We start from the raw sequence: 14,144 nt of genomic DNA, 5'->3' as shown, positions 1-14,144 counted from the left end.
AAATTGTAGGACTAGATACATTTTGAAACTTTTTTTTTTTTCCGGAAAATTGCCGTTTACGGGCGAAGGGAAAATTTTTCGGGTCCGTTTGAAAAATTCGCATCGTTGCGCGAAAATTCCGGTCGTGCCGATATTTGAACGGTGCCGATCGGTCAAACGGTTCGGGCTGTGCAGCGTGCGTTTTTTTTTCATTCAAAATGAATAGGAAAGTTTTTGGCAAATTTCCGGGGAACCGTAAATTTTTGCCAAATTCTGTATACAACTTTTATGCCCCTCATCGTCCCGGAATTTTTGATACCCAAATTATGTGATTTGGTCAAAAATTGTAGGACTAGATACATTTTTTAACTTTTTTTTTTTTTCGGAAAATTGCCGTTTACGGGCGAACGGAAAATTTTTCGGGGGATTTTGAAAAAGTCCCTGCGTCGCGCGAAAAATCCGGTCGTGCCGATACTTCAACGGTGCCGATCGGTGGTATGGTTCGGGCTGCGCGGCGCGCCGAAAAAACGCGGAGAATAAGATGAAGATATAATAAATAATAATAATAAGGCGAATAAAGTTGCAGAATAACAATACCTTGTTCTTTCCATAGGAAAGACCAAGGTAATAAAGTTGTAGAATAACATAACCTTGTTCTTTCTTTCAGAAAGACCAAGGTAATAATAAAGAAATAATAAAGAAGTACAATAAAGTTGTACAACAACATAACCTTGTTCTTTCCCTTGGAAAGACCAAGGTAACTAGAAACTGCAATTTCGGGAGAAATTACACACCTTGGTCTTTCCTCTGTGGAGACACAGATCTTAGCCCCACTCAGGTCTATCAATAGAATGGATCATAATGCCAGTCATTGGCAAAAAACAAAGTAAAAGCCGTTAGAAATGAATGGGAGAATTGGACGTCCATGGACGTCAATGGCGGCACCTTTCATAATTGTTAATGGAATCGGGGAAGTTTGGGGGACACGTCCTAATGATATCTAGTCATTTTCTGTTGATTTGGGGAAAAAAAAAAAATTCCCATTGAAAATGAATGGGAAAAATTTTGGACGTCCATGGACGTCAATGGTATCAACTTACATAAGCGTCAATGGAATCCAAGTACATTGGCATCAATAAAATGAACAAACATGAAGAAATGCCATTGGAAATGAATGGGAAGTTTAGACGTCCATGAACGTCAATGGCATCACCCTCCATAAGCGGCAATGCAATCGGGGACATTTGGGGGAAACGTCCTAATGATATCTAGTCATTTTCTGTTGATTTGGGGAAAAAAAAAAAAAATCCCATTGAAAATGAATGGGAAAAATTTTGGACGTCCATGGACGTCAATGGTATCAACTTACATAAGCGTCAATGGAATCCAAGTACATTGGCATCAATAAAATGAACAAACATGAAGAAATGGCTTTGGAAATGATTGGGAAGTTTGGACGTCCATGGACGTCAATGGCATCACCCCCCATAAGCGGTAATGCAATCGGGGACATTTGGGGGACACGTCCTAATGATATCTAGTCATTTTCTGTTGATTTGGGGAAAAAAAAAAAATTCCCATTGAAAATGAATGGGAAAAATTTTGGACGTCCATGGACGTCAATGGTATCAACTTACATAACCGTCAATGGAATCCAAGTACATTGGCATCAAAAGAATGAACAAACATGAAGAAATGCCATTGGAAATGAATGGGAAGTTTGGACGTCCCTGGACGTCAATGGCATCACCCTCCATAAGTAGCAATGCAATCGGGGACATTTGGGGGACAGGTCCTATTGATATCTAGTCATTTTCTGTTGATTTGGGGAAAAAAAAAAAATTTCCCATTGAAAATGAATGGGAAAAATTTTGGACGTCCATGGACGTCAATGGTATCAACTTACATAAGCGTCAATGGAATCCAAGTACATTGGCATCAATAAAATGAACAAACATGAAGAAATGCCATTGGAAATGAATGGGAAGTTTAGACGTACATGAACGTCAATGGCATCACCCTCCATAAGCGGCAATGCAATCGGGGACATTTGGGGGAAACGTCCTAATGATATCTAGTCATTTTCTGTTGATTTGGGAAAAAAAAAAAAAATCCCATTGAAAATGAATGGGAAAAATTTTGGACGTCCATGGACGTCAATGGTATCAACTTACATAAGCGTCAATGGAATCCAAGTACATTGGCATCAATAAAATGAACAAACATGAAGAAATGGCTTTGGAAATGATTGGGAAGTTTGGACGTCCATGGACGTCAATGGCATCACCCCCCATAAGCGGTAATGCAATCGGGGACATTTGGGGGACACGTCCTAATGATATCTAGTCATTTTCTGTTGATTTGGGGAAAAAAAAAAAATTCCCATTGAAAATGAATGGGAAAAATTTTGGACGTCCATGGACGTCAATGGTATCAACTTACATAAGCGTCAATGGAATCCAAGTACATTGGCATCAAAAGAATGAACAAACATGAAGAAATGCCATTGGAAATGAATGGGAAGTTTGGACGTCCCTGGACGTCAATGGCATCACCCTCCATAAGCAGCAATGCAATCGGGGACATTTGGGGGACAGGTCCTATTGATATCTAGTCATTTTCTGTTGATTTGGGGAAAAAAAAAAATTTCCCATTGAAAATGAATGGGTAAAATTTTGGACGTCCATGGACGTCAATGGCAGCACCCCCCATAAGCGTCAATGGAATTGGGGACGTTTGGGATATACGTCCTATTGATATCTGGTCATTTTCTGTTGATTTGGAGAAATTTAGTTTTTTCCCCTTTGAAAATGAATGGGAAAAATTTTGGACGTCCATGTAAGTCAATGGCGGCACCCTTCATAAGCGTCAATGGAATTGGGGAAGTTTGGGGGACACGTCCTATTGATATCTGGTCATTTTCTGTTGATTTGGGGTAATTTTGTTTTTTCCCCATTGAAAATGAATGGGAAAAATTTTGGACGTCCATGGCAGTCAATGGCATCGACATCCATATAGTCAATTGAATCCAAGTACATTGGCATCAGTAGATTCGACATGCATGGCCGTCAATGGCATCAATGCAATGTAAATTCCATTGGAAATCCCATTGGAAGTGAATGGGACTTTTCCCATTCGAAATGAATGGGATAGTTTTTGGCAAATTTCCGAGGAAGCGTAATTTTTTTCCAAATTCTGTATACAACTTTTATGCCCCTCACCGTCCCGGAATTTTTGATGCCCAAATTGTGTGATTTGGTCAAAAATTGTAGGACTAGATACATTTTGAAACTTTTTTTTTTTTCCGGAAAATTGCCGTTTACGGGCGAAGGGAAAATTTTTCGGGTCCGTTTGAAAAATTCCCATCGTTGCGCGAAAATTCCGGTCGTGCCGATATTTGAACGGTGCCGATCGGTCAAACGGTTCGGGCTGTGCAGCGTGCGTTTTTTTTTCATTCAAAATGAATAGGAAAGTTTTTGGCAAATTTCCGGGGAACCGTAAATTTTTGCCAAATTCTGTATACAACTTTTATGCCCCTCATCGTCCCGGAATTTTTGATACCCAAATTATGTGATTTGGTCAAAAATTGTAGGACTAGATACATTTTTTAACTTTTTTTTTTTTTCGGAAAATTGCCGTTTACGGGCGAACGGAAAATTTTTCGGGGGATTTTGAAAAAGTCCCTGCGTCGCGCGAAAAATCCGGTCGTGCCGATACTTCAACGGTGCCGATCGGAGGTACGGTTCGGGCTGCGCGGCGCGCCGAAAAAACGCGGAGAATAAGATGAAGATATAATAAATAATAATAATAAGGCGAATAAAGTTGCAGAATAACAATACCTTGTTCTTTCCATAGGAAAGACCAAGGTAATAATAATAAAAAAAAGTACAATAAAGTTGTACAACAACATAACCTTGTTCTTTCCCTTGGAAAGACCAAGGTAATAAATAATAATAAAAAAAAGTACAATAAAGTTGTACAACAACATAACCTTGTTCTTTCCCTTGGAAAGACCAAGGTAATAAATAATAAAAACGTGACAAAGCTGGCGATTTCCTTGGCGACGTTACCACAATAATATTGTCACCTTAACTTAGAAAGACTGGCGAACGGTGGTCGGAAGAGGACCGTGGAGCTGTATTGTTGAGCCAGCTCATGGATGCGCACCCCAGCGCTCATATTTTTATATAATTTGCATTTTCATTTCAAAGGTAAGCATCACTTTTTTCCTTGTTTGACCAACTGTACCAACGTTTTGAAAATCTGTGTTGATTTCTCACACATGAAAATCCGCCATGCGTTCGTTTGCGGTGCTGTCATGTCGTCGTATTTGGAGCATGTCGTCGGATGTAGAAACAAATGGCGAGTCAAATTTTACGTCGGATGTCGAAAAGATCGGGTGTCGAAGCGATCGTATGTCGAGGTACCACTGTACTGCCTTTGATAGCTCCCAATCTGTACATTCGCCATAACTTTACTAGTAGTCATCTATCTCCTTCGTCTGTTTAGGGTTTTCTTCTTTCTTCTTTTTCCCGTCATGTCGGTTGTTTGTTTTGGCGCATTACTACTACCACCCCCTGGAGTGGAGGAGCACTAACTCCGAAATAGACCCCCCCCCCCCCCCCCATTCTTTTTTACTCGAAAACGTATTGTATTCACCGTCCGACTGCGTGCACCGAACCTCCATGTCCGTACCGTGATGGTACAGAACGAATATAAATATTGTTACACTCCTAACATACACATACACTGAATTTTCTGCCGAACAACATCGCTACAAGAATCACCCGGTACCACGGTGACGTTGCTTCGCCTGGCTGTGCGTCTGTGTGCGCAGTCTTTCCTCACCCTTTTTTTGATAAAAGATGGTTGAAAAGAACTTGAAACTTGAACTTGGAAGGCATAGATTTCTCTTGGTCTTTCATTTCCTCAATTTTGAAGGAGGAAAAAAATGCCATAACTTTGTCAGTTTTCATCTAATTTAAAACAAACAAGCACAATAAGGTCAGCTGAAAATCTCATTTTTCAAATTTTGACGCAAGTTTCTGCTTCTGGTGGAATTCGTCACATAGAGACACAAAAAATTCAAGTTCACAATCACACCTACATACAATTTATTGAGTACTGTATATTTTATTTTCTGTCCTTTCCCAGGCTGCCCAACAGGTTTCTACGGTGCTCAATGTGCTGAAGTATGTCGCTGTCAGAATGGGGCTGACTGTGACCACATCAGCGGGCAATGTTCCTGCCGGACTGGCTTTATTGGCGAAAGCTGTGAACTCAGTGAGTATTGGTTCCATTGTTTAATTTGCTCAAACTGTGAGATGTGAAAAACTCTGTTCCTGTCTGCAGAGTGTCCTGCTGGGACCTTTGGCTATGGCTGCCAGCAGCTTTGTGAGTGCATGAACAACGCCACGTGCGACTACGTAACAGGAACCTGCTACTGTAGCACTGGATTCAAAGGCATTCGCTGCGACCAAGGTGAGTCTTCTCAAAACACACAGACGTTTGCTAAATGTTGAGAAGTATAAAATCAGTACGTTTGAAAATATAATTTCATCATTTGGTTTCTTTTTGAGGTCATTGCATCTGGTGTTTTCTATAAAGTAGGGGGAAAAGTTTTGTTATTCCTTAATAGAGGAAGTCTTATCTTCTACTAAAATTCCCTGTAGTTGTGAGTTTGTATTATACCTACACACTTACAGTGTTGCAAAAAAGTATTTAGTCAGACACCACCCGTGCAAGGTCTCCCACATAAAAAGATGAGAGAGGCTTGTATTTTTCATCATAGCTATACCTCATCTATGAGAGACAAAATGAAGGGGAAAATTTTCAGAAAATGAATTTGTCTGATTTTTAAATAATTTATTTGCAAATTATGGTGGAAAATAAATATTTGGTCAAGAACAAACGTTCATCTCAGTACGTTGTTATATTCCCTCGGCCACTCCAGGACCTTGAAATGCTTCTTACGAAGCAACTCGATTGTTTCCCAGGCAGTGTGTAGGGATCATTGTCATGCTGAAACACCCAGCCACATTTCATCTTCAATGCCCTTGCTGATGGAAGGAGGTTTTCACTCCAAATCTCACGATACCTGGCCCCATGTATCCTTTCCTTTACACAGATCTGGCACCCAGGTCCTTTTGCAGAAAAACAGCTTTATAGCATTATGTTTCCACCTCCTTGCTTCACAGTAGATATGGTGTTTTTTGGATGCAATTCAGCACTCTTTCTCCTCCGAGCACAAGTTGTGTTTCTACCTATTTACATTTTTGGTTTGATCTGATCATATGACTAGAGCTGTCCCGACTAGTCGACGTCTTTGATGACTTAAATGCATCGATGAGCACAACATCCCGTGGACAGTTAATGAAGGGTTAAAAAAATATATGCGTGGAAAATTTCGGACACTCGATATGCAAGCGGGGAAAGCGCCACAAAGCCAAAAAAGCACACCAGAGTGGCCAAAACATTTATTTATTTCAACAAAACAAAGGAGGGTATACTGTCTCTTCAATGCCAAGCTTGCATACCAGGCTGCACATCGGCTGTGAATGAACACCTAAAGCGCCGTCACCCAGTTGTAATTTTGGAGGACGACAGGAGACAACAAGCTGGCTAATCGCAAGTCCATCTAACTAACTAACGACATGTTTTATTGAAGTTGCTAAGCTTGTCGCGACATGCAGTGAGTCCATATATCGCACATTATAAAAAAATGAGGGTTAGGGTAATTTTCATGGCTGCGTTTTATCACCTCATGCGTGTATGCATACATTTGTGCAGTTCACTCCAGTTCCTTTCACAGGTGTTTATTGGTCATCAACACGCCGTAGAATTTCAGACTTACAAAATAAGGAAACAAATCTATGTTAAACACTGTAAACGTTAGCATTGCTACATTGAGGCTAATTGGGAAAAAAGACAACCTACTTTAGCCTGCTATAAAACATTCGCAGCCTTCTCCAAAACGCAAACTTGCGGTTAAAAGGTGACACTTGAAACATGAAAAATCGCTGGTCAACAGCATTTGCTGACGAAAAAATGAAAAGAAAAAAAATCTGTTACTGACACCACACGCAATGACGAAAAGTGCTTTTTTGCGGAGTGTAAAGCTTATGGTTAGCGCTTTAGCAAACATACTTCCAGTGAACATTTCAAAGTAAAAGCACGTCATGTTCGTCATATAAATCATGATTTCTGGAGTTAATCCCACATACTTCAGAATTCAGATTCTAATCTAAGATTAGCTTTAAAATGACATGCTTTATTAAAAATCTAATTGGCGATGAATAATTATTATAATTATTATGATACTATTGTATATAGTTGTATACTATAATATGAACGCTAGATTTTTTGGGGGGAAAGAATTGTTTTGATTCATGTTGGAAAGACGAAGTCATTGTTCTAAATCTGTTTACATTCCATTTTTTTGCACTAGTTAATGCTATCATCGTTTGACCTCATTGTTTATTTGTGATTTATTATTGTTATTTACATGTTTATTTGTACTTTAATAAAGACTTTAAGTGTTCCAAAATGTTTTTGTGAATTAATAAGCGTCAACAAAAATGTATTTGCTAAATTAGTAAAAAAAAAAAAAAAAATCTTAGTCGGCTGACTAATCGGGAGAAAATTTCTCGTTTAGGACAGCCCTACATATGCCATTCTCCGAGTCTTCTTTTGGATCATCCAAATGCTCTCCAGTAACTTAAGATGCGGGCCTTGACGTATACTGACTTAAGCAGGGGGACACGTCTGGCACTGCAGGATATCAATCCTTGGTGGCGTAGTGTATTACTGATAGTAGCCTTTTTTCCAAGCTCTCTGCAGGTCATTCACGAGGTCGCTCCATGTGGTTCTGGGAATTTGGCTCATTGTTCATGTGATCATTTTGACCCCACAGGGTGAGATCTTGCCTGGAGCCCCAGATCGGGGGAGATTATCAGTGGTCTTGTAGATTTTCCATTTTCTAATAATTGCTCCCACAGTTTATTTCTTCACACCAAGCTGCTTACCTATTGCAGATTCGTTCTTCCCAGCCAGGTGCAGGTCTACAATTTTGTTTCAAGTGTCCTTTGACAGCTTTTTGTTCTTGGCCATAGTGGAGTTTGGAGTGTGAATGTTTGAGGTTGTAGACAGGTGTCTTTTATACTGAGAATGAGTTCAAACACGTGCCATTAATACGGTAACGAGTGGAGAGGACAGAGGAGGTCTTAAAAAAGTTACAGCTCTGTAGGAGCAAGAAGTTTTGCTTGTTAGTCGGTGACCAAATACTTGTTTTCCACCGTAATTTGCAAATAAAGTATTTAAAAATCGGACAAAGTGATTTTCTGGAATTGTTTTTTTTTCTCTTTCTGTCTGTAATAGTTAAGGTATACCTATGATGGCAATTGCAGGCCTCTCTTATCTTTTTAAGTGGGACAACTTGCACAGTTGGTGGCTGACTAAATACTTTTTTACCCCACTGTAGGTTTTTCTTCATAAATTGAAGGAGATCATGTACATAAATTTGCTAATTATGGCCTCTCCCTTCAAAAAAAACAACAAGGTAAGATGGTGATATCCTCGGATTAATGAAAAAAAAAACGATGCCAATAGACAGAAAATTTGAGCACTGTAATTTTCAGACTATAAGGTGAACCTGACTATTAGCTGCCACTCACCAAATTTGACACCAAAACGCCATTTGTTCATAGATAAGCCACACCGGACTTTAAGCCGCACCGCACAGCAGCATCAGAAGACTGTCATAAGACCGTCATAATTATGACATGACACTGTCATGAGCATTAATGAATGCTTATGACCGATGCTTAGTTTGTAAATCATAAGTTGCCAGAACGCAAAGTACATATGAAGGCGCAGGGATGACGAGACGAGCACAGGTCCCGGAACATACGCAGAAAATGGTGGTGAAAACAACACGCAAATTCCCACTTGCTATGCTGTGGGACTTACAAGCCTCAATTTCAGATAATATCCATGGTATAAATGTTATGACAACAACTTATAATTATCTAGGCTATACTCTACACAGCACGGGCAATTGCCCACATAATCACAGGTGGGAGTCAGAGTACACAGTCAGCAATTGGTTTCTTAACAGGTCTAACTTGTAAAACATAAAGATAAAATCAGAGATTACAATAAATAACTCAGATCTCCCATTATTATTATTTATAATAATAACGGGTGGGTTTGAGGAAGCTCTCTGATTGGTCAGTTGCTTTGTATTAATCACGATATAACATGGCTAGATGATTAATACATGGCTCGGGCCTCATCACCAAATGTATCACTACGCCGTTATATTCATGCGTTGAGGGTGGTTTACAAACATATTTATCTGTTAATTCATTCGTTAATTCATTATACTTCTATAATAATTTATTCCAATAACACAGTTGTAGCGGCACGGTGGTCCCGACTAGTCGACGTTGTCGACGTCATCGATGACGTAAATGCGTTGACGGGCAAAACATACCATGGGGGATTACCATGACGGGTAATGAGGGGTTAAAAAAAAATATTACATGCGGATAAAGTTTAGAATGGTGGGCACTCGCGATGCAAGCGGTTGTTACTGGCACCCCCGAGAGGTCCGCTGTTATTTCAATGTGACCGGCATTGTCAGATTGAGCAAAGAGGAAGAAAGTGGGCGAGCGACAGAGAGGGAGCGAGATCGGTGAGTTGGGAAAGTGTGCGGGTGGCGCGGAGTTGGCATCCCCCACATTTTTGTTTTGGTCAATAAAAGTATCCATAATGAGCCATCCGACGCCTCTCATCGTTTTTATGCACACCGCCGCCTTCCTGAGGAGGAAATCGGAGAACCGACAACAACGAGCCAAGTGAATCGCCGGTTCACTCCTCACTACGGCGAGGAGTTGAAAACACCGTCAATTACCAAAAAGGGCAGAATTGGTAACAAAGCGGCATAAAGCCAAAAAAAGCAGACCAGAATAGCCAGAGCCTGGAATTATTTCAAGGAAAATATGGAGGGTGCCACTGTGTGTACTCTTTGCTAAGCTGAGCTCTCATACCACGGTGGCACGTCGGCTATGAACGAACACTTGAAACGCCTCACCCAAGTGTAATTTTCGAAGACAACAAGAAACAACAAGGTAGCGGATTGGAAGTCCATACAACTTTCTCACGATTTGTTGCCTTTATGTGCGTCGTATCAACATGCATTTTTATTTAATAAAATAATTAATAATATAATTATATAATATTTGTTTTAATTATTATTAAATTTATTAGGATCATAGAAGCTCCCACTTGGGGAAAATATATACATATATCCTGTATATACATAATATAATTTTTAAAAAAATATGAAAACAGCACTGGCCTGCTTACTGTAATCCATGACTGCACTAATGTTAGTTACTTTATATTATAAAGTATTATCGTGTATATACATAGTAGTATACTATAAAATTAATAGTATATATTTAATTTTTGTTACTGCGAGTATGTGTGCCTTTCATTCAAAATAATTGTGGTAATATTTCAGTGTGCCCTCTACTTTATCTATTTTCAGGTTAAAACAAACAAAAGTTGAACAGTTTTTCCCCTCCCCCCAAAATGCGGAATACACACCAGAAAAAGCATCTGAACTCACACAAAGTATTATGAAAATGGTTGTCTGGGACATTGCAATTCATTTTAACATTTAGAACAATATAGACAATGACATACCACAAAAAGATTAAGTATTGTTTTGACTCCTGTTGAAAAGGTGAAGTCACAGTTGTTACCGGCACCCCCAATGGGCCGCTGTTACTTTTATTATGACCGGCATTGTCAGTATAGAGCAGCGAGGAAGAAAGTGGTCGAGCGAGAGGGAGTGAGTGAGTCGAGAGTTAGAAAAAGTGCGCAGTTAGCGCCGACTCAAATGCGGCTCCGAACTCTTCCTTGTGTGACAACCCGCAACACAGCAACTTTTAGTCATTCCGACGGAAAAAAGACCGCAAATAAGACGAAAGTTCATCGCGTTTGTATTACAATGCACGACAGATCAACTGCATGTGACTCCTCTTTAGCCCCGTTTTCAATATGGCGACGCTTTGTTGTGGCTGGTGACGTCATTAATGCCCGGATGTCCGACTGCCTCTATAGTGCTCCGTACACCTTTATGCACCTAAGTTTATCTTCTGTTAATGTCGCTTATGTGTCTTCTGTTATATATTATACAATATATGGGTACAAAGAGATGCAGTATGTTGTATTAGTCTTGTATTAATTGTTCTGCGTTTGTGAATTTGGTTTAATGTTAGTACTATATTTTAAGTTGGAGCGCCTGCCCAGTTGTTAAGAGTTTTATAATGGCAACTGTTGACGTCTGGCGGAGCCTTGTACTGGCGTGATCTGTAAAATCCCGTTTGATGTCGAATCATTGCGCTACCGATGAGTGTAAGCTTATATACTGTAGCAAAGTTTGAGTTTGCCTCGTCTCCCTGTACTCGCTAATAGGGTAACTAACAGTGAGCTAAGCCACGCTAGGCATTATGGGAAACGAAGTTTTGAACTGCTGCGTTTGGAAACATGCTGGTTGAATAGTTTGTCAGTTTATTTTGGTTATTGTTTGCGTGCAATCTAGAACATTGAATGAGAATAAAAATTGAGTGGGAATAACAATTTCTCAACGACAATTGTCGTGATAGTAATTTATAAAAATGTTTATGTGGCACAAGCCTACTGTGTGTTTGTGTTGGCTGTACTGTATTTCCACGGGTCTGCGTATATTTTTTTGTCATTCTTTAATTTTTTTTTTTGGTGCGTTTTTTTGTTTTTGTTTTTTTGATTGTTTTTTGAAAGAATAAAGCCTGTCGAGTAAAAAACTTATTTCCATATAGTATATATCCATAGTATATTATATGGCATGTTTTTTTTTTTGGTTTTTTTTAATAAAACTGAATTTTCTGGCCAGACGGAGGAGGCACACTTTAAATATTTTAAAGTGATATAGGCATCTTTGAGTGAACTTCGAGTACAATTGAAGTATCTCGAGGCCGGGCCGAATGTCCTCTTTTTTGGAAATCAAAATATGGTCACCCTATTAAAACCAAATGCTGCTTCGCAAACATTCTTAAATAGGCCTGAGCAGTCTGGAACGCTCTAAGGGAACTAAACATTTTTGAATACATTTAAAGCGTAGTAGACCAATATAGATTTACATTTTGCTCATCAATGACTTGGCAGCGGCCCTGATGATGGAGGAGCTGAACCCATACACCAAGATCAGCCCCGCTATGGCATCAGAGCGCCAGTCAACGGGCGCCATCCTTGGCATCATCTTTCTGCTGCTGCTCATCATGGCTATGCTGGGGCTCGTGGTTTGGTTGCGCTACCGACATAGAGAGAAAGGCCACCATGTCCCGAATGTCACCTACACACCCGCTCTTCACATCAACTCCACTGATTACTCTCTCTCTGGTAAGTTTCGACCATGTGACTGTTCTTTTAACTCCATGTATTTTGCCTCCTCCACTCAAAATAGGCTAAAATGAATAGCTTTGAGCATGATTTTGCGGGATGTTTAAACATTTTTTGCCCTTGATCCAGTGATGATTGATTAAAACAAATCCTTCCATTGCAGGGTGCATCATCATCATCTTCTGTAGTCGCGTTATCTTTGCAGTGTGCGTTTACATTTACTGTATATAAAATGAAAATGTGTTGAGGAGAAGAATATGTGGTGATGTCATGTGGCGACAGCAGGGCTTCAGTGCACTGGCCTGCTGGCTTCTGCAGAGTCGTCACCTTGCAACAGCTCCATTGGCCGCTGCTTCTCCAACCCCAGCTACCGCACGCTGGGCCCCTGCACCTACGCCGCTCATTACGCCAAGCCGGACAAGAAGCGCTCCACCAAGGTGGGCCTGTGTAGCTTCTCTCACACGTCATCACAGAAAGCATAGCGTAACCAGAGGTGAATAGGAGCGAGTTACATTTACTTGAGTGACTATTTAAGAAAAAGTAGTTTTGCAACGCCATCATTTACATATACTTGTGTATACAGTATTTGTGAAAAAGAAACGTCTCTTACTTCGCGACTTTAAAGATACTAAAGAAGTATTTCGTCAACCACTAATTGTGCAAGTTCTCCCACTTGAAAATATTAGAGAGGCGTGTAATTGTCAACATGGTTAAACCTCAACCATGAGAGACAGAATGTGGAAAAAAACCCAGAAAATGACATTGTTTGATTTTTAAATAATTTATTTGCAAATCATGGTGGAAAATAAGTATTTGGTCAATACCAAAAGTTCATCTCAATACTTTGTTATGTACCCTTTGTTGGCAATAACGGAGGCCAAACGTTTTAGGTAACTCTTCACAAGCTTTTCACACACTGTTGCTGGTATTTTGGCCCATTCCTCCATGCAGATCTCTTCTAGAGCAGTGATGTTTTGGGGCTGTCTTTGGGCAACACGGACTTTCAACTCCCTCCGCAGATTTTCTTTGGGGTTGAGACCTGGAGACTGGCTTGGCCACTCCAGGACCTTGAAATGCTTCTTACGAAGCCACTCCTTTGTTGCCCTGGCTGTGTGTTTGGGATCATTGTCATACTGAAAGACCCAGCCACGTCCCGTCTTCAATGCCCTTCCTGATGGAGGGAGATTTTCACTGAAAAGCTCTCGATACATGGCCCCATTCATTCTTTCCTTTACACAGATCAGTCATCCTGGTCCTTTTGCAGAAAAACAGCCCCAAAGCAGGATGTTTCCACCCCCATGCTTCATAGTGGGTATGGTGCAATTCAGTATTATTTTTCCTCCAAACAAGAGAACCTGTGTTTCTACCAAAAAGTTCTATTTTGGTTTCATCTGACCATAACACATTCTCCCAGTCCTCTTCTGGATCATCCAAATGCTCTCTAGCGAACCGCAGACGAGCCTGGACATGTACTTTCTTCAGCAGGGGGACACGTCTGGCAGTGCAGGATTTGAGTCCCTGGCGGCGCATTGTGTTACTGATAGTAGCCTTTGTTACTGTGGTCCCAGCTCTCTGTAGGTCATTCACTAGGTCCCCCTTGTGGTTCTGGGATTTTTGCTCCCCGTTCTTGTTATCATTTTGACGCCACGGGGTGAGGAGGGAGTTGAAAGTCCATGTTGCCTAACGACAGCCCCAAAACATCACTGCTCTAGAGGAGA

At 40.4% G+C, this 14,144-nt stretch overlaps 1 protein-coding gene across 5 annotated transcripts in view; it reads left to right on the top strand.

Moving 5' to 3' along the window:
- LOC130916860 (multiple epidermal growth factor-like domains protein 11) overlaps nucleotides 1-14,144 on the top strand; it is a 345,443-nt gene that overhangs the window by 307,192 nt on the left and 24,107 nt on the right. For 2 of the 5 annotated variants that reach the window (XM_057837918.1, XM_057837915.1), the window contains exons 18-21: nucleotides 5,134-5,262; nucleotides 5,332-5,460; nucleotides 12,193-12,426; nucleotides 12,709-12,863. In XM_057837918.1, the coding sequence (XP_057693901.1) occupies nucleotides 5,134-5,262; nucleotides 5,332-5,460; nucleotides 12,193-12,426; nucleotides 12,709-12,863 (647 nt within the window). Of the gene's footprint in view, nucleotides 1-5,133; nucleotides 5,263-5,331; nucleotides 5,461-12,192; nucleotides 12,427-12,589; nucleotides 12,864-14,144 lie in introns of those variants that run through there. The other 3 variants (XM_057837926.1, XM_057837942.1, XM_057837935.1) reach the window with 3 other exon arrangements.

The sequence above is a fragment of the Corythoichthys intestinalis genome, chromosome 1 (genome assembly GCF_030265065.1).
Source record: "Corythoichthys intestinalis isolate RoL2023-P3 chromosome 1, ASM3026506v1, whole genome shotgun sequence".
Lineage (NCBI taxonomy): Eukaryota > Metazoa > Chordata > Actinopteri > Syngnathiformes > Syngnathidae > Corythoichthys > Corythoichthys intestinalis.
This window is presented reverse-complemented; position numbering and strand designations above follow the sequence as displayed.